Below are 21113 nucleotides of genomic sequence, written 5' to 3'. Positions count from 1 at the left end.
CATGATGTATCCCGTCACCATCAGTCAATTTTGAAATAATTTTCTTCAAACCTGGCCGTGTTTTGAGGAACCATTTTTTTGTGCACAACAGCAAACAATCAGATTTTAGCATTGCCATTTTCTCTTTTATAACATTTATATTAAATGGTTTATACATCTTCTCTCATTCCTCTCCATAGGCGGCGTCTTCAGCCCTCAGCAGCTTGGGTCACGTGTACACGGCCATCGGCGACTATCCCAACGCCCTGGCCAGCCACAAGCAGTGCGTCCTGCTGGCCAAACAGTCCAAGGATCAGCTCTCCGAGGCTCGGGAGCTGGGTAACATGGGAGCCGTCTACATCGCCATGGGTGACTTCGATAATGCCGTGCAGTGCCACGAACAGCACCTGAGCATCGCCAAGAGCCTCGGCAACAAGCGCGAGGAGGCGCGTGCCTACAGCAACCTGGGAAGCGCTTACCACTACCACCGCAACTTCGACAAGGCCATGTCCTACCACACGCACGTGCTGGAGCTCGCACAGGAGCTCGAGGAGAAGAGCATCGAAATGAGGGCGTACGCGGGGCTGGGACACGCCGCCCGATGCATGCAGGATCTGGAGAGAGCGAAGCAGTATCACGAACAACAGCTCAGCATCGCAGAAGGCCTGAAGGACCGCGCCGCCGAGGGCAGGGCTTCATCGAACCTGGGTGAGGGTTGGGTTACATTCTTCACAAACGATTTCTGCTGGAAGAAAACCAGACCAAGCTGGTTTGCTGGTCTTCTAGCCTGGTCTGGTTTTTAGCTACCACTGGACCAACTAAACCAGCTGCCCAAGCTGAGAGACCAGCCCAAACCAGTTAAGATCATCAGAAAACCAAAAGTTTAAGATGGCCTTTTTAGCTGAAAATAACAATAACAACATTGGTTCAAGCTGTTCTTTTGCCATATATTGAAAATGGACAGTAATTTACACTGTTGAGCTCCAAAAAAAGTCAGTCTTTTAGCTGGTTTTGGGCACTTTTCAGCCACTTTTGAACCAACTAAACCAGCTGCCCAAGCTGAGAGACTAGCTTAAACCAGCAAAGATCATCAGCAAACCTGTTAGTACAACGTGTGTGCAAATTAAAGCCTTGTTGAAGGAACAAATCAATATTTAACTGATTATTCACTGCAGATTGAAATTTTAAGCGTTCAAATATCATCACGATCAATGATGATCTTCTAGCCTGGTCAGACTGGTCTGTTAGCTGGCTTTTAGCTACTATTGGATGAACTAAACCAGCTGCCCAAGCTGAGAGACCAACCTAAACCAGCTAAAATCATCAGCCAACCAGCTTAAACTGGTTTAAGATGGCCATTTTTGCAGGAAATAACAATAACAGCATTGGTTTAGTTGAATGTTCCAGCTGCTCTTTTGCCAAATATTGAAAATGGACAGTAATTTACACTGTAGTGCTCCAAAAAAGTTGGTCTTTTAGTTAATTTGGGCACTTTTCAGGCACTTTTGGACCAAATAAACCAGATGCCCAAGCTAAGAGACTAGTTTAATCCAGCTAAGATCATCAGCAAACCAACTTAGACGGATTCATATTGTTGAACTCCAAAAAGGACTATAAAAGTAGTTAGTACAGCTTGTGTGCTGTATCTAATGAACAACAAACAACAAACAAGTCTAATGAAAGTTATTGGATGAACAAATTTTGAACTGATCATTTGCTGTAAATTTCAGTTTGAAACATTCAAACACGATGCATCCCATTGCGGCAGCCATATCACCCTGTAGCCCAAGACTGGTTACCCACTGAAGCTAAGCAGGGCTGAGCCTGGTCAGTACCTGGATGGGAGACCTCCTGGGAAAACTAGGTTGCTGCTGGAAGAGGTGTTAGTGAGGCCAGCAGGGGGTGCTCACCCTGTGGTCTGTGTGGGTCCTAACGCCCCAGTATAGTGACGGGGACACTATACTGTCAACAAGCACCGTCCTTCGGATGAGACGTTAAACCGAGGTCCTGACTCTCTGTGGTCATTAAAAATCCCAGGATGTCTTTCGAAAAGAGTAGAGGTGTGACCTCGGCATCCTGGCCAAATTTGCCCATTGGCCTCTGACCATCATGGCCTCCTAATCATCCCCATATCTGCTGATTGGCTTCATCACTCTGTCTCCTCTCCACCAGTAAGCTGGTGTGTGGTGGGCGTTCTGGCGCACTATAGCTGCCGTCGCATGATCCAGGTGGATGCTGCACACTGATGGTGGATGAGGAGATACCCCCTGACAATGTAAAGCGCTTTGAGTGCCTAGAAAAGCGCTATATAAATGTAATGAATTATTATTATTATTATTATTACGATCAATGATGACCTGGTTTGCTGGTCTTCTAACCTGGGGTGCGTTTCCCAAAAGCATCGTTAGCTAACTATGGTGGTTCGTTCCATTGAACTCTATTGGTAACGACGGAACTTGCGACCATAGTTGCTTTTGGGAAACGCACCCCAGGTCAGGCTTGTGTTTTTTAGCTACTGTTGGCAGAGCCGATCCTCCCTTTACGCAAAGTATGCATGTTGAGTTCCTTCCTCTCAAAGATGATTTCATTTCAGTTTCGTTTTTGATTTTGGCCAGCGGTTATGAAAACACGAATGTTCTTGTAATGCAGTGCGCTGTCGCCCTTTTTACGTAACATCCAGCTTCCGTAACATCCAACTTCTAACATCCAACCAAATCATGTAATGTCGTATACATGCCTTTTTGCTCGATACTAAAAATATATTCCATAGAGCGCCACTGAACAAATTTAAATAGTTTTGCTGAATAAATAATGACATTTTTCACATTTCTAGGTGAACTATTCTTTTAATTAAACACAAAGCTGACAGAAATTAAAATTCAAAGCCTCCCCAAGAAAATAAATTAAGGCCAATACATAATGTTATTAGCTTGAAATATACAGTCGTGATTGCTTTTGCGCATTGCATTTGTCTAGTTATTAAAAACAACAGCGTGAATGAATATTTATGGTTTTATTTCCAGTTCAGCGGCTCGATGACTCAGTCATCTAGAACGCACCCTTCCTCCTGCAGCAGGCTCTGCGGTGGCACTAAAGCATCGGTGTGCGAGACGTACGCTGGATAAATTGGAGCCGTTGAAACCAAGTGTTTCAAAGCCCGTCGAATCTCTCACTCTGACTTTTATTGCTTCAATCTCACGTTCCCTCCCTCCGCCAGCGGCTCCATCAATCTGATCCCAAATAAATACATGAACTCGCAAAAGAAAAATGTTTGCCACAGGACTGTTAATATCAGAATTACAGTGGAGTGCACTAGATAGTGCACACTTCAGGAGTGAAATCAGGTGTTTTGTACTAGATTTCTACATTTTTTGAGGAAAATGTGAGTGCATGACTCTCCACAATATTCATGGATTATTTAGCCCATTTTATAATAGTTGAATTTACCTTGCATATATTTTTTTATTTTAGTATTGACTACCAAAGTAGTATTATGGTTCGACAATTATTATCATCAATTGCATCATAACTAGGGGTTAAGGATTCACTAATTTCCTCAATGCATCGATTACAAATCCCTCTGGTGCAATATGCATTGATCTTGAAACATGGGTCAGTCAATAATCAATTAAAAATACTAAAAATCTAATGAATCTAATATTAACATTATTTCATTATTTTACCCATTTTATCATCAGTCAGCAATGTTCTTTTAGTATTATTTTATTATTGTAATATTTATTAATATTTTGAATTAGCTTTTATTTTTCTATTTTCATTTTTTGCTTTAGCTTTAGTAATTTTATGTGCTTTTGTTATTTTATCAGTTTTAAATACTTCTAAATAGCTTAATTTTTAGTTTTTCCCCCCGGTATTTTTATGTTCATTTTTATTATTTTTTAAATATTTATATTTTTAATTTATTTTTATTTCAGGTTTGATCATTTTACTACTTCAACTTCAACTTACTTATTTCAGTTATTTGTCAAGGCAACATTTGTATTTGTTTATAATTATATTTTTTTATAAACAATTTATAATTTTAAAATTTACAATTTCAAGTTTGGTAATTTTAATACTTCAACTTAAGCTTTATTTTAATTTTAGTTTTATTATTATTTTTAAAAATACAGTATTTCTATGTAGTTTTAATTTATTTTTATTTCAGGTTTGATAATTTTACTGCTTCAACTTCAACTTTATTTATTTCAGGTAGATTGCCAAGGCAGCATTACAATTATTTTTTGTAATTATAATTTTTTAAAGAACAATTAATAATTTTATTTATAAGGCTGAGTGTTTTTAAGTTTAGGTTTTTCACCTAATATTATTATTTTTACCTTTTATTTTATTCTTTTACAACAACAACAACAGTCATTCACTGTCATATTATTAGGTGAAAAACCTAAACTTAAAAACACTCAACATTATAAATAAAATTATTAATTGTTCTTAAAAAATATAATTATAAAAAATATACATGCTGCCTTGGCAAGCTACCTGAAATAAATAAAGTTTAAGTTGCAGTACTGTCATTCAGTTTAATAATTATGGTTAGTGCTTTGTTCAGATCTCTAACCATAAGTATGCGCTGTAGTACTAGTTAAACCCTCACCATTGCAGTCTTTAAATTGCCATCTGTTCTATTTGTGCAAACTCGAAGTGTTGATGAATTTGCATAGTAGCACGAGGAAGTCCGTAGGGTGATATTTATGTCCTGTGAAGCTCTCGTGGAAAAAAATGAAATCAATTTCTTTCCCCTTTTGCGTACAGCCATGATAAATTTGTATTGAAAGTGTGCACGATCAGGTGAGGGATATAAATATTACTAGATTACTCCCAGCGTCTCTGAGGTTGTTACTCTGCGAACAGGGTTATTGTTGAGAGCTAATGATGTAGGAGAGGATGCACAGATGAGATGCGCTCGCGGTGAGTAATGCGTCCTCTGCAGACTCATGCTAAGCTTTAGAAAACGCAGGACCGCCAACATCCCAGCACTCCTTCAATCACCGGCCATGACTCCATCTGATCGATCCGAATTATTAATAGCTGGAAGGGCTGAGAGAAAAGTAGCGCTTATAAAATTAGCAATCTCACGCGGTGAGAGACCTGGAAGTGCACAAATTGATCTCGCTGTCGAAGGTGGAATCTGCGGAGCCAGCTGATATTTAAAGGTAAAGCAGCCGTGTTTGATTAAAGGTTTAAGATGTTTACTCAAAGACTGATTGGGCTCAGCAAACATGTTTTATTAGCCACTCGTGTCGATATCTATAATATATGCACCTAAAAGTCATGTAGTCGATACCAGAGTGCAGCAGTCGTGTTCTGGAAGTAAAATCCCATTCATTTTCTCCATAGAGAAATTGATTTTTAATAGTAACAGATAAACCTTTCAAATAGAAGCATCAAAATTCTCCTTCTATTTTTTGTATAATTACTTATTTATTTGCCTTCTTGGCGTAATTGAAGCCTTACATAATTACATTTTATAATATTTCATAATTAATTGCATATTTAATTTAAACATTTTATATCACTTTAATATGTTGTAATAAATTTCATATTTAAAATAATTTTACATTTAAATATGTACTTATAATCAGTGACTTTAAGTCAATAATTTTCCATTATACTGTTTTATTAGATTAGGTCATTCACAGTGCGTCATGATTATCATTTCCTTATAACAAAATTGAAGCGTGCAATCTTGTACCTTAGCCTTTTTGTGGTTTGCAAATATTTTTGGCATCTAATAAAAGTTTGTAATGTTGAAGTCATTAGATTTTCTAAAATTCTGGTGAAAATTAATTGGCAAATACATAATCAAGGCTACTGAAAAAGTGAGCAGTCATGCATTAAAAAGCCTAATTTTGTGATTTGTCTTTAATTTCCATAATTTTTACCATGCATTATGGTTAGAATTTTATCATAACAGAAATTAAGTGAACAGTCTTGTGCCTTTCTTTTTTTATCATTTGCAAATATTTTTAAAGTCATTTTGACAAATTTTCTAAAATTCTGAAGAAAATGAATTTGAAAAATATGCAATCAAGGCTATTAAAAAATGCGCATTCAAAAGCCTAATTTTGTGATTTGTCCATAATTTTTTTACAATGCATGGTTATAATTTCATCATGACAGAATTTATTTGCAAATATTTTTGGCTTATAATAAAAGTTTGTAATGTTTAAGTCATTTGACCAATTTTCTGAAAATCTGGAGAAAATTAATTGAAAAAATACAGATTCAAGGCTATTAAAAATGTGGGCAGTAATAAATTAAAAAAACGGATTATGTGATTCATCCATAATTTTTGCAATATGCACACATAATTTTTCAGTTTGACCACAGTGGCAGTAGTCCATACTAACAATACTATAGAAAGACTGATTTCACTGCATTTTCTTTCTTATATTTTAGTAATGACTATAAAAGTACGATTACTTTTCAGTAAGTATTAATAATTTCATCATATTTCAGCTCAAAGGTCTGTCCCTCCAGCACACCCGAAACACATCTGCTTCTGCTGCAAGCCCAGAAAACACCTTCTTTCCTGCTCAGGAGTATCACTTTAATGCCCCATCTCGACTCATATTTTATTAAAACAGGTTTTGAGTTTGGTTGTTGTTGCGATATTTAAGCCCTGAGCAGCGTGAATCTGATCCCTGCTGTGATAGTGCTGAGTGGACGGTAACCAGAGGCTTTATTCTCCTCAGCGAGAGCTGCAGGCCATAAACACAGACTTCACACCGCGGTCAGAAGCGTGAGAAGACGAGCATTCGAGAGTGTGCAGATGACTGGAGCAGTATGTTTGTGGGTTCAGAAGTGTGTGTGTGTGTGTGTGTGTGTGATTCAGGAGGGTTATCAGTCTGGGTTGTGTGTTATTAGGGTTTCAGTATTGTTAGTATGTTTTTGTGCAGCTCTAAAATTCTCGAAATTTACAAATCGGTGAAATTTAAAAAGTTTTAAAAATCTAATCAGTTATTATTTTGATTATTATTATTATTACTAAAAATAAACTAAATATGAAAGATGACTTGTATTATTTAATTGTAAAATTACGAAAAATATTTCAGAAAAATCTAATAATAACAACAATCATATTTCAGTTTACAGAACAATATTATAATGACAATAATATTAATGACTTAAATATTGTTAGCAGTAAGTGTGTTTGCAGTAGGGATAGAATTAGGGGGGAAATCGAATTGATTTTTCTGATCAAAATTGCAATTATTAAGAGCTGCGCAATTTGGAAATGTTTTGATTATATATCAATATGACTATAACATAATTATAATGGAATTAAATAGTATTATTATGATTATTATTACTGAATAAAATATGACTTGTATTGTTTCACTATAAAATTAAGAAAAAGAATATTTGTGAAAAAGAATATAATGATAATTTTTTATAATAATTTATTAATAAGTTTTGCAGTGTTTATTTGTAGAGATGCACAATTTGGCCCAAATTAATTGCAAATATATATATCTATATAACTATAAAATAATTCTAATAATTATTATAGTATGATTATTATAATTAGTACTAAATAAATATATTAAATAAATAAGAAATATTACCCTACTTGTAATGTTGTTATTTCACTGTAAAATTAAGATTTTTTTTTTTTAGTACAATAGTAAAATGTCAATACTAATGTTTATGGCTTAAGTACTATTAGCTGTGTGAGTGTGTTTCAGTAGGTTAACCGTTGTGTGGGAAATTTTCTTCTAATACACATTGTTGATTTTCATTTTCTACGCTCCATAGCTTTAGGCAGAATATTAGCCGGCTTATCTCATTTCTTTTTCCTTAGATTAATATTCCGAGTCATTTAAAGACCCATGGAGCAGCTTTAGAACTAATGCTCCTCTAATGTAGTGAATAGCTTCTCATGAAGTAAAGTAAATCATTATCTTTTAATGAAAATCCACACTGGTTGAAAATTACACAAGTTGTGCTCATACTTAGTTAGTTCTGGGTAATCAGGTTTAGATATTTCATACTGTCCATTCATAAATTTATGAGAATTTAAATGTGCTTAACAGTCTGGAAAAATCTGGAACAAAAATAAATATATTATCATTTAGAATTATATATTAATTTTTGTTTTAAAATATCATTATTATTTTTATAATTATTTATATAATAATTATAAAAGTTTGTTTTGCTATAAGTTTGATTGCATCATATAATAATTGCTGTTAATAGTGTTCATCGTCTGTTTGATTACGTCTTTAATTGATTTTCCGTACATTTCTGCCATATGTACATTAACTGACAGTCACCACTGATAAGCTACCACTAAATATTGTAGAAACTTAATTTTCTGTAAAGTTGCTTTGCAACGATTTGTATCGTGAAAAGCGGTATACAAATAAACTTGAATACTTGAATATAAGAAATAACATATAAAATAATATTATATGAAATATATGAAATATTTGATAAGACAAGCACTGTTTGGTTAATGATAAACAACTCACCGTAACATTCTCCAATCCATTAGATTTGCATCACCGAGGGGTTTTATAACTCGGGGCGCTCACCCCTTTTCGAAATTACAAGTGTGAAACGTTGCTTAAAGAACCGTTAAAAGCATCATTAGCACAAGGTTAAAATGCATTAACCCCGGGTTAAGTGTAGTGCGTAAAGCCCGTTTGATGTGTTGCTTTGACAGTCGTTACCAGCGGTCACATTTGAGGCCCTGTTTCCACAGACAGTCGTTTAGTGCAGTCTCCAGCACACTGCGGCAGTGCAAGTATGCGAAAGTGCGCCAAAACCACCAGGGATATAGCGGAAATGCAGTATTTGGAAATTCCAAAATAGATCTTCAAAACGATTCGAAAATTCCAAAGAATTCCGAAGGCCAGACTCCCGTTACTCAGACATTAAGAAGGTGTTTATCAACAATCTGCGGCTGGTAAAAAAAACACTAACCGCGCTTTGCTTAGCTAAAAGTGGAAGCAGAGAATAAACACAACTTCTTCTGCGAGAGACTTAATGTAAAATTAATGCATCTGGCAAACTGTTGCCAGCCGCAGTGTTCAACTGTTTTACTCTTCGTCTGAAGCCAATAACAAAGATGACCCTAGACTTGCAAGAATCTTCAAAGTCTGCCATTTGTTTGTCCCCATTTTCCCTAGGGTTTTTCAAGACTGGCTCTGAGCTATAAATCCTACGGCAGAATATCGGGCCTAGTTAGCGTTTGCGTTTGAATGGGAGGAGACGAGACGGGAATGGTTTTGAGAGACAGACAGGAATCATAACAAAGGAAAATAGCTGTGGAACAGACATGCCTGCTGAAATACAGCTGCACTTATTAGTATTATGTTTTTGCTTTCCGTCAGCCGCTTCTTATTGCAGTCACTTTGCGTACAATTTTGGTTTCCGTTAAATAAGTAGAGTGTATGTTTGAGGTGAAGACATTAAGAGGGGTCGTTTCGAGTCGCCAGTGTTTTTCTGCCTTTTTCTGCTAAATGAATCACAACATCACAGACTTTGTTTTAAAGCAAAAACATGTTTGAAAATTTGAATAAAAGACAACTCTATAGCAGAATTAATCTCATTTCCCATGAAGCATGGCAGATGGCAACAATACTACAATATACAACTGCTGACATGTGTTAATTTCTAGTTATAAAAACAAAACTTTACTTAAGTTTAAAAAAAGTTTTAAAAAATGAGTTTTATGGTCACATTATTTATAGTTTGTTATATTTTCATATTTATATAATATTTAATATATCATATAATATTGTTATATATATATATATATATATATATAATTTGACAAATTCCCACTAAGATGATAAAAGACATATGTGTCTTAAGTCACTGGGGTATATTTGTAGCAATAGCCAAAAATACATGGTATGGGTCATATATATATATATATATATATTTATTATAAATATTTAAAAAAATATCATCTTACTGGGAATTTGTCAAATTAAGCACACCGGAAAAAAAAAAAATCCTCCCTTAACCCAGACGTTGCGCTCTGTATGCTCATTACTTACTCATTTGACAGACATATAGCCCATATTTGATAGTCACATAGCCCTTTTGAGCTTAACATCTTTCATGCATGTTTCAAAATTGTCATCATGACATGATTTTGACATGAAATCAGAGTAAATGCGTTCTATTATTAAATGTACTATATTAAGAATTTAACACACATCTGATGGCTGCTGGTTTGATTGGTTTCATTTAGTTGTCAAAATCTCGTCAGGAAGTCGAGCTTTAAAGGCGAGTCCACGCTAAAGCTAATTAATCCGGAATGTCACAGCCTTTACAGAGCGGGAACGCTTAAAAAGCGACAGCTATGTAATGAGTTCAAGTAGGACATCTCAGTAAAAATAAAATAAAAAAGTCATGGCGTTTCAGTCATTTGGGGTTGAAGATTGTGCCATTTGAAGATTAAATTACTACATTTCACATGCATTCGGGCAAAACGACCGCCTGGGGAGGGAAGTATTTTTAATGTTTGTTTGAAGGGCTGCCCATCACTCGTTCCACATAGCAGGGCATCAAAGCTGAAAAGACATCCTCAAAATCCCACTTCTGCTAATGTAGGCAGAGGCTCTTAGAGTCTAGCGTCTTTTTTAGCCAAATACTGCAGCGTTGCAATTATTATTCACCCCTTAGAGCTGAGGAGTTTTTAACCTTTTCACTGACCTCCGATCAGTCTCAGATCCTGTTCCCCAGTCTCATCCTACCCTCTCCTGTGTGTCGGCTCTGGGGATTTAACTTTAACAATGGGGCCATATGCAGGGGCGTAAATTTCATCTTAGAGTACGGAGGGGGGCAATAATCATAAAATTTCTCAAGAGCAATTTTTGAAGGGGACACAAATAATACAGCTAAAATTGTACTTGTAAGGATATAAGTATACACAGAGGAAAGCCTTACTACTTTTATTGTAGCAGGGAGACTGTGCCAAATTAGACAACTTCATGCTATTGTGGTCGCACCGCGATAGCGGTCGTGACTGTTGTATACATTACTATCTGTCAGGCAGGTAAAGTTATTATTGCTAAAATAGCAGTCTCATCGAAAAATACATTGGCATCATCTGTATTAAAGAAAAAATAATCACTTCATCCAATGTTTAAGTGAATAAAATAGCCTCGACAGCCGAGTTCCACAACTATTGACTTTTTCTCACTCACCGTGTGACTTGTGTGTATAGGTGATGCAGGGTTGCCAGGTTTTCGTAAAAAAAAAAACACCCAATTGCTACTCAAAACTAGCCCAAAACTAGCCCAATCACGTTTTGAGGGGGGTTCCCCGGTAAAAATCGCGTTGCGGGGGGGGTAAAATACACGTTTTCCGGCTGGGTTCCACCGGTAAAATTCGCATTCCAGGAGCTAAATATCACGTTAAGGACGCTTCAACCCGCGGAAATGAAAAACAACCCACGGCAACAGTGTTAAAGTAGCCCAATTCTGCTGGAAAACCACGGACTTGGCAACACTGATTGATGTAAAAGACGAAAGCAGGCATTTGGACCACTGTGAGGCAAGAGAGGGGGAGGCTCAACATTTTTCTGAACTTAAAACGCATTTTTGCCCCGTTTGCGTTGACCGCAGGTGACCGTGTAATCCTCTTAACTGACCTATCAAAGGGGTGCTCTTTTTGTTTGTAGCCGTGACCCCGTTCTTAATACGAAATGCTGAAGATAAAGCTGACTGTGGTGTGATATATTCGCAATAGCGAGCTATCATGCTGTTGCTTAAATTATGCAAATGTGCATCTTTTTGAGCTGTAAGCAAACTTTGTTTATATTTATATATTTTAATAGAATTTTTGTTATTGTTTTTATTAAAATGTTATTATAATAAAATTTAAAATATATTACAATTTTATTAATATTAATTACCAATTATTTAAGTGAGTAAATAAATGAATATAATTTTAAATGTGCATGTTTTAGTATTATGAATTTTAAGCCAAGTTGCATACCACCAGGGGGCACTCAGCGTGCCACATTTTTAGAACAACTGCTGTAAATTATCCATTAGTTTAAGTAGTTTGTGCACATAAACACTCCCTACTGTTTGTGAATTAATAGCAGTCCCTTCTGTTAATTTGCAGACAGTCGGGAGTATTTATGTCCTGACAGTGTAGAATTGTTCAGCTCAGCATTTCTGTTTTTAGCTCAAGGAAGTTTTTTTAGGTCGTGTTAGCACCGTCTGTTGTGTTCCTAGCAGTCACATTGAACAGAGCCAGTATAAAAGTGTTTAAAAGTACAAGCAGGACCAGTCATTTAATAAAAACAGACCTAAAGGTGTTGGTTTCTTTCATCAAAGGTTTTTGTGTCTGGCACGTTACACAGCACACGTCTCAAAGGATTCATTTTCAAACAAGCTTTTGTCTGAAGCTTTGCTCGCTGATAAATGAAGAATCATGGGGTTAAGTATTGATAATTAGTCACTGAAGACTGGGGCTTTTTTGGGGGAAATATTTGTGAATAGAGAAGAGCTCTAATGGGCCCTCCGTGTCAGGATACCAGCTTGGCACTGGATCTAATTGGATTTACCACATGCTGGTAATCCTGGCTTGGCACATGAGTATTGACACTGAGCAGATGGGCAACCCCTCACCCATTCTGATACCCCCCGTCGCCTCCTGCTTCCACACACACAGAAGGACACGCTTGTGGCCCGTGACTCAGTCAGCAGACCGAACGAGTTCCCTTAAGATGCCAAACCACTCTGTCAACAGTGGCTCCACGACTCTCTAAAAAACACTTTTATCTCACACGCTACTTGCCTCCGATGTGTTTTCATTGGCATCCTATTCCCAGAGCTCATTTTCGGGTCAGCCGGCATCTCTGACAATTACATAAATGGTCGCCACAGACTTCCCAGTTGTGCACCACTGACACTTCTTGTTTTCCACTCATCCCAGCAGTTTTCCTTATCCCTGATACTTAGCTCTGACTTTCAAAGGAAAAGAAACCCGGTTAAAGCATACAGAGATGTGGTGTGGACCACAATTAAAGTTTCCCAATGCTGGTGCCATCAAACCCTTTTTCCATCAGAAGTGTTCATTAGCCCTTTTCCTCCCCTGTTCCTCTACTTTCCCCAAAGTACTGTACTGGAACCGGAGAGGCGGGACTGTAATATTATGACGGTAATGATCATTTTGTGAAAAAGTGGTAAGGCAACATTAGGGGGACCCAAAATTTGCAAGAAGTCTCCCAGGACTGAGCAGATCTGGCTGTTTTGACTGTCATCGCCTCATATTGGCATATCTTTGGGGCGCAGAACTTTGATTGAAGGCGAGTCGAAACTACACAAATCAGATCAGATCTCCTTTTTAATTAAAAGATAGTTCTACAAGCATCAGTGGGCTTTCTCAGATCTTATTCCCTTTTTTTCCAGTTGGATGATTTGCTTGGTGTACATTGTAGTTCAGGGCGTTTTTAAATGTAAACTTAATCTTTAGCCTCTTTTATACAGATCGAAGATATTGAAAAGCCATTTCGGTTATCCTGTGAAGCATGATAAGCACAATTCGACTGAATGAAACTATTCTTTTCTTCTTTACAGGAATCATTCACCAGATGAAAGGGGACTACGAGACCGCTCTGAAGCTGCACAAGGCTCATCTATCCATCGCCCAAGAGCTAAACGACTATGCCGCCCAGGGAAGGGCGTACGGAAACATGGGCAACGCTTACAACGCCCTCTGTGCCTTCGACCAGGCCGTGCGCTACCACCGCCAAGAGCTGCAGATTTCCATGGAGGTTAACGATCGTGCCTCGCAGGCTTCGACGCATGGGAACCTGGCAGTGGCGTACCAGGCTCTGGGGGCGCATGATCGGGCCTTGCAACATTACCAGAATCATCTAAACATTGCCCGAGAGTTGAGAGACATCCAGAGTGAGGCTCGTGCCTTGGGCAACTTGGGTAATTTCCACTGCTCTCGGGGAGAGTTTCCCCAAGCCGTACCCTACTATGAACAGTACCTACGGCTTTCCCCAGACTTGCAGGATATGGAGAGCGAAGGTAAGGTCTGTCACAACTTGGGATACGCACACTACTGTCTGGGAAACTTCCAGGAGGCGGTGAAGTACTACGAACAAGATCTGGCACTTGCTAAGGACCTCCATGACAAGTTAAGTCAAGCCAAAGCCTACTGTAATCTGGGCCTGGCCTTCAAGGCTCTTGGCGACTACAGCAAGGCGGAGGAGTGCCAGAAGTACCTTCTTTCCTTGGCACAGTCGCTGAACAACTCGCAGGCTCGATTCCGCGCCTTGGGCAACCTGGGAGACATCTTCCTTTGTAAGAAGGACGTTCCCGGAGCCGTCAAGTTTTACGAGCAGCAGTTGTCCTTGGCGCACCAAGTCAAGGATCGCAAGATGGAGGCAAATGCCTACGCTGCACTGGGAGCCGCCTACCGAATGCTACAGAAGTTTGACAAGGCCTTAGGGTACCACACCCAGGAACTGGAGGTGTACCAGGAGCAGGGCGACATCCAGGGAGAGTGCCAGGCTCATGGACACCTCGCTGCCGTCTACATGTCTCTTGGAAAGTACTCCATGGCCTTTAAATGTTACGAGGAACAGCTTGAGCTTGGCCAGCGACTGAAGGACCCCAGCATTGAAGCCCAGGTTTATGGTAACATGGGTATTACGAAAATGAACATGGGAGTAATGGAGGAGGCCATTGGCTATTTTGAGCAACAGTTGGCGATGTTGCAGCAGCTCAGTGGCAACGAGGCCGTGCTGGACCGTGGTCGTGCTTATGGGAACTTGGGAGACTGCTATGACTCGCTGGGAGATTTTGAAGAGGCAATTAAGTATTATGACCAGTATCTCTCCGTGGCACAGAGCCTCAACCATATGCAGGACCAGGAGAAGGCATACAGAGGTCTTGGTAATGGACACAGGTAAGAATTCAAGACCATTTTTGTGTTATTTTTCATTTTACACTGGCCCCAAAACACAAACGACACTTAGGTCGAAAACATATCAAACCATGTTGCATCTGCAAACAATTGATTTTTACTTGTTTTGCTTTCAAAATATCCTTAAAATATGATACGGATACTTATAAATATATTCAGACTTAATTTCATAGTTTGCATCTTGAATATAAGTGTATTTTGTCTCACGACACTGGTAGATTTTTTAACTTTTTAACTTGTTTATACCTAAAATAAGTGTAAAAATATGCCAGTGCAGTGAGACAAAATACACTTGGTTAAAAAACAAGAACTAATATCTTATGCAGTGTTGCATCTCGACTAAATTATATCTTGTTTTAAGGATTTCCAAATATTTTAACTGGAAAACAAGTAAAAAATTCTTAAGAACTGATTAAGATGTCTCTTTTTAATGTCCTGAACTGAATTTGTGGCAAATGTATCTTGAGATTATCTTATACCTTGAGAGAATTGTTTCGATATTTTAGCTGGAAAATAAGACAAATACTTATTTTGCAGTATATACCATGTACATGTTTTGATTTAAAACCTAACAAACTTCTTTTAGTGAAATGCCTCTTGATTTCATATTCTGTTATCTGATCAGATAGCATTTATACATTTTTAAGTGACTTAAAAGGATAGTTCACCCAAGAATGAAAATTGTAATGATTTGCCTTCAAGTTGTTTTAAATCTGTATCTTTGTTGAGCAAAGAATATATTTTGAACAATATTTCTGTTTTTATTCATGCAATGGAAGTCAATGGGATTCAAAACAACACTGGACCCCATTGACTTTCATTTTTATTTAGATTGACATGAGTATGAACTGTTCCTTCAAGTGCCTAAATACTTTTTGACGCCACTGTAAAAAGCGTGCAAAATTACTAGTCATACTTCAATGCAATATGCTCTTAGATAAGATTAGATTACTTTTTTTTTACAGGCTGCTTGTTATTCTAGTTGCTTCAGTCTGATAGAGGCACTTACTGTATCAGGGCGGCATGAGGACTGACACCATGAGGTCAGCAGGCGGACACAGAACACTCTCACAACATGCAACAGATTGAAAATGGAATTGTTTCGTATCCGAGCATGACCCCACCTTCAACATGCATGCTGAAATGACAGTACACAGGGCTGCACGCATGTACACAGAGATGCATACCGCATAAAAGCACTTTTTGTGCTTCTCACACCCAAACTGGGGAATCTGTGTCAGCTGCAGAATCTCTCCAAATGTTCACTTGCACACTCAGTTTTTATATGCATACTAGATATTTGTTTTTATAGATGTTTTTTTGTTGTTGCGTGTAGTTTATCTGCTGTATGTTAGTGCATATTTGCATTTGAATAGATAGCATTTTTTACTAGGTAAATAAGTTGCATGCTTGCTATTCATGGTGAGTAATGTGACATATTTACAATATTTAATATTCTGCAGGCAAATAAAAATTAGGCAACATCTTAAATAGTGCAGTTATTTTAATGCACTTCTTATTTGTTGCCTAAGGAGTGTCATTTATCTTTTTTGTGATCTCTCCTTATGACTTGTGAATATGAGAGATGTTTTAATAGTAGCAAACAAAGTTGGAGTTCAGTTTGTTTCTGTGAATCAGTTCAAACTGATTAGTGACTCAATTTTAAAACTCTGATTCAAAGATTTACTTGTTTGATATTGCGTTCATGTTAGTCCATGTGTCATGATAAACAGCAACATTTAATTACATGTATTTTTAGTACATATTAATATTAAAAAAAATCCATTATGGGATTCTGTGAACATTTTTGAGAGATAACGCAGATGAATCTTTGAATCAGAGTTTTGAATCGCTTCACTGATGTTGAGCCATTGCATTGCAAATACAGAAGTATTTAGATATACAGTATATAGTATATAGAAGCATTAGGATTGTACTTTATGAAACACGATTGCACAGTACTTTTGTCTTCAACAGTAGATTTATTGTTTTATGATTTGATTTTTGAACTTCTTTTAGTGAAATACATCCTGGTTTGATATTGTTATCTAATGAAGTAGCATTCATACAGTTTTTGACTTAAAGGGATCGTTAACCCAAAAATGAAAAGCGAATTAATATTAAAACTCTGATTAATTTTCGTTTATTTGATGGCTTGATCACTCAAAAAATGTTCAAATTAGTTCATGTGGCAAAACAGCAACATTTATTTTTAGTACATTTAAATATAATGCCATATGGAAATTCTGTAAACATTTTTGAGAGATAATAAAAGAACAAATCTTTGAGTTTTGGATCTATTTGCTAATGTTGAGCCATTGCGTTACAAATACAAAATACAAAAAATTTGCTCTTGATGTTGCATTTCATGCACTACAAAAAATCCTAATGCAAAGTTACACAATACTTTTAGTCTTCAACAACAGATTTGCTTTATTATTTGATTTCAAGCTTAACGAACTTCTTTTAGTGAAACACCCATTTGATATTCTGTTTCAAGTGGAGATAGTTTGCCAAAAAAAAAACAGTGACTCAATTTCTTAACTCTAATTCTAAGATTTATTTTCTTGATCTCTCAAAAAAGTGAGTTGTTCTGTGCGCAGCTGTGCACTCCGTACATGTCTACCCAGCATCCTCGGCGTGATCCGCCACGCATCCATTTTAATTAACATCCAATCAGCCCTTTAAAGCGTTCCAACTCCCATCACAAACCCTAGTGGATTCTGCTTACCTACAAGTATATGGGCATGGAAATATGATGAATGGTTTGCTGCAGGGTCCTGTCAGAGCTCGACGCTGAGGATTGTGGGAAGAGAACTCACACCGGGCCCGCAACGAGCCAAGCTCAAACCCAAACCCTCGTACTTCCCGCGGTCCAGCGGGAAGGTAAATTACACTGTCAGTTGTGACAATGCGCTTGGACTCCCCTCAGCGGAGAGGAGCTTTACCTCAGATAGCGCAGAAGAATCCAACAAGAACCTCATTAAAGGCCTGCGTTAAAAGCTATTTGTTTCATTTATATTGAAATGAGGCAGGACCTTTCAACAAGACTGATGTTGCTGTAATTTCAAGTGACAGGACAACAAGGGGTAATGATGCATCGCTTTTATGCTACCTAAGTAGTGAGCGAGTGCCCGGCCTGTATGAATTAAGCCTGGTTTTGTTATTCCACAGAGAGCCGGTACCGAACTGCGTTTCAAACCCGCTCTCCCGACGGATGGGAGCGTATGGACTACATTTCTCTTTCTAAATGAAGCTGCATTAGCGCTGTCCTGCCACCTGTGTGTTGCTGGAATAGCTTATATCGATCTAAAACGCTCGACGCTGAGGATTGTGGGAAGAGAACTCACACCGGGCCCGCAACGAGCCAAGCTCAAACCCAAACCCTCGTACTTCCCGCGGTCCAGCGGGAAGGTAAATTACACTGTCAGTTGTGACAATGCGCTTGCACTCCCCTCAGCAGAGAGGAGCTTTACCTCAGATAGCGCAGAAGAATCCAACAAGAACCTCATTAAAGGCCTGCGTTAAAAGCTATTTGTTTCATTTATATTGAAATGAGGCAGGACCTTTCAACAAGACTGATGTTGCTGTAATTTCAAGTGACAGGACAACAAGGGGTAATGATGCATCGCTTTTATGCTACCTAAGTAGTGAGCGAGTGCCCGGCCTGTATGAATTAAGCCTGGTTTTGTTATTCCACAGAGAGCCGGTACCGAAGCCCGTTTCAAACCCGCTCTCCCTACGGATGGGAGCGTATGGACTACATTTCTCTTTCTAAATGAAGCTGCATTAGCGCTGTCCTGCCACCTTTGTGTTGCTGGAATAGCTTATATCGATCTAAAACACACCGTCCCTCCTGATTCCCTCACATTCAGTATTTTAGCAGCAATGAACTACTCTGTTTTATGAGATTCTGTTTCATGTGAGAAGGTTCGTATTAAAAGGAATACATAAATCTCAAAATCGCTCTGTAAATTTGATATCAGCATGTAAACATTCTGTGTGACAGTCTAAATGAAATTTACATTGCACTTATTTCTATTTGATTATACCACAGTCTGGAAGCAGACACAATTAGAGCTAATAAAGCAATAAGCCGTTAGACAGATTTAACCGTAGTACAATCTTATGTATTTTTATGCAGCAGGATATCTACAATACTGTCATTATTTTATTAATATTAAATATTATTTTCTTGACAGAACAGTTTAATTTTAATAACAATAATCATTTTATTGGAATTATTATTAGTAGTATTAGTAATTATTATCTATTATTACTCATATTGCTGAGATATATATATATATATATATATATATATATACTGTATATATCAGCAATATATATATGTGTGTGTGTGTGTGTGTCTGTGTCTGTGTGTGTGTATTTTAGAAAATAATAATTTTATTTTAATAATAGTAATTTTATTTCATATTAATAATTATTGATTAAATATTGTCATATTTTAGTAATTATTATCTATTATTACTCATATTGCTGAGATATATATATATATATATATATATATATATACTGTATATATCAGCAGCAATGTGACAAAAGATTATTCTATCATTATTATTATTTTATTTTTATTTTTTATTATTAACAGTGCAGTGTGGCTCATCCAAACATATTTTTCAAAAGTATTTTGGATCTTCTCTTCTTTTACTGTCAATTTTTTTTTAGAAAAGAACAATTTTATTTTAGAATTGATAGTAATTTTGTTGAAATTATTAGTATTCATTTTTATTAGATATTGTCATATTTGATCATATTGCTGCAGTAAAAAAAACACTATTTCCTGACATTGCAAATATATGCACAATTGTGGCAACAGATCATTTGAATATTAATATAATAATTTCTTTAAAATAATATCTGAAATTGTATATAATGAATGGCCGATTAGATTTTTCAGTATTTTGGATCTCCTCTTCTTTTACTATATGTGTAGAATTATGCAAATGTATGCACACCTCAGTCACATTTTAATATAGAATTATTTATTTATTTATTCATTCATTCATTTATTTATTTACCATGTGACTTGACTTATTAAATTTTTCAGTATTTTGGATCTCCACTTTTTATTGAACTTTTAAGTTCAGTAACTGTGCACTTTTTAGAAAATATAATTATAGTATATAAAATATAAAGTAGTAATAATAATGATCGTAGTAGTAATTATTCATTAGATATTGTCATCCTGTGCCGTGTGTGTGAAAATAAACAATCATGCAGTTGAGATTTGCTATATAGTATGTATTGTTTTCATGAGTTTACTGTATGTACACTTATAGTTACACTGAGTCTCAGCCAATCAGTTGTTCTCTAGCTATGTATGTCTAATGGTGCTTCTCTTTGTTTGTCAGGGCGATGGGGAGTCTTCAGCAGTCTCTGGTGTGTTTTGAGAAGAGGTTGGTGGTGGCGCATGAGCTGGGCGAGTGTGGGGGAAAAGCTCAGGCGTACGGAGAACTGGGCAGCTTGCACAGCCAGCTGGGTAACTACGAGCAGGCCATCTCCTGCCTGGAGCGGCAGCTCGCCATCGCCCGCGACACCCAAGATCGATTGCTGGAGGGCGACGCCAGCTGCGGCCTGGGCACCGTGTACCAGCTGATGGGCGAACACGACACGGCCCTTCAGTTTCACCAATTGGACCTCCAGATCGCGGAGGAGACGGGCAGCGGCAGCTGTCAGGGACGGGCCTACGGGAACCTGGGACTCACTTACGAGTCGCTGGGTAATTTCGAGCGTGCCGTGGTGTATCAGGAGCAGCACCTGAGCATCGCGGCGCAGACCAACGACCTGGTGGCCAAAACTCTGGCCTACAGCAGCCTGGGACGAACGCACCATGCGCTGCAGAACTACTCGCAGTCCGTCATGTACCTGCAGGAAGGTAAGAGCCTACATGTGGAGAATCACATCGGTTTAATGAGAAAATTCTATCAAACTAAAATAAACTGTATTATTCAGTTGTTAAGGTTTGGAGTGTTAGTGTGTGGTTGCTAAGGTGGTTGTTTACAGTCACAAGTCAAAAGAGTCTCTATGATATATAGTCGAGTCAGGTTTCCATCCACATACTGTATGTTTATGCAAAAAGTGTGATATTGCAAAAAAAAAAAAAGGCTGGATACAAACACCAGGATGCAAAAAAAAAATTTCAAAATGTGCATCAAATTAGTTGAAATTGTGTATAATTT

The 21113-nt window shown here is 37.5% G+C and overlaps 1 protein-coding gene across 1 annotated transcript in view; it reads left to right on the top strand.

The window, feature by feature from the left end:
• Nucleotides 1-21113, top strand: part of LOC107709237 (tetratricopeptide repeat protein 28-like) — a 64896-nt gene that overhangs the window by 415 nt on the left and 43368 nt on the right. Inside the window, exons 2-4 of the mRNA XM_016513678.1 lie at nt 180-687; nt 13551-14892; nt 20286-20809. Of these exons, the coding sequence (XP_016369164.1) occupies nt 180-687; nt 13551-14892; nt 20286-20809 (2374 nt within the window). The remainder of the gene's footprint in view (nt 1-179; nt 688-13550; nt 14893-20285; nt 20810-21113) is intronic.

The sequence above is a fragment of the Sinocyclocheilus rhinocerous genome, unplaced genomic scaffold (assembly GCF_001515625.1).
Source record: "Sinocyclocheilus rhinocerous isolate Xijiao unplaced genomic scaffold, SAMN03320098_v1.1 scaffold101, whole genome shotgun sequence".
NCBI lineage: Eukaryota > Metazoa > Chordata > Actinopteri > Cypriniformes > Cyprinidae > Sinocyclocheilus > Sinocyclocheilus rhinocerous.
This window is presented reverse-complemented; position numbering and strand designations above follow the sequence as displayed.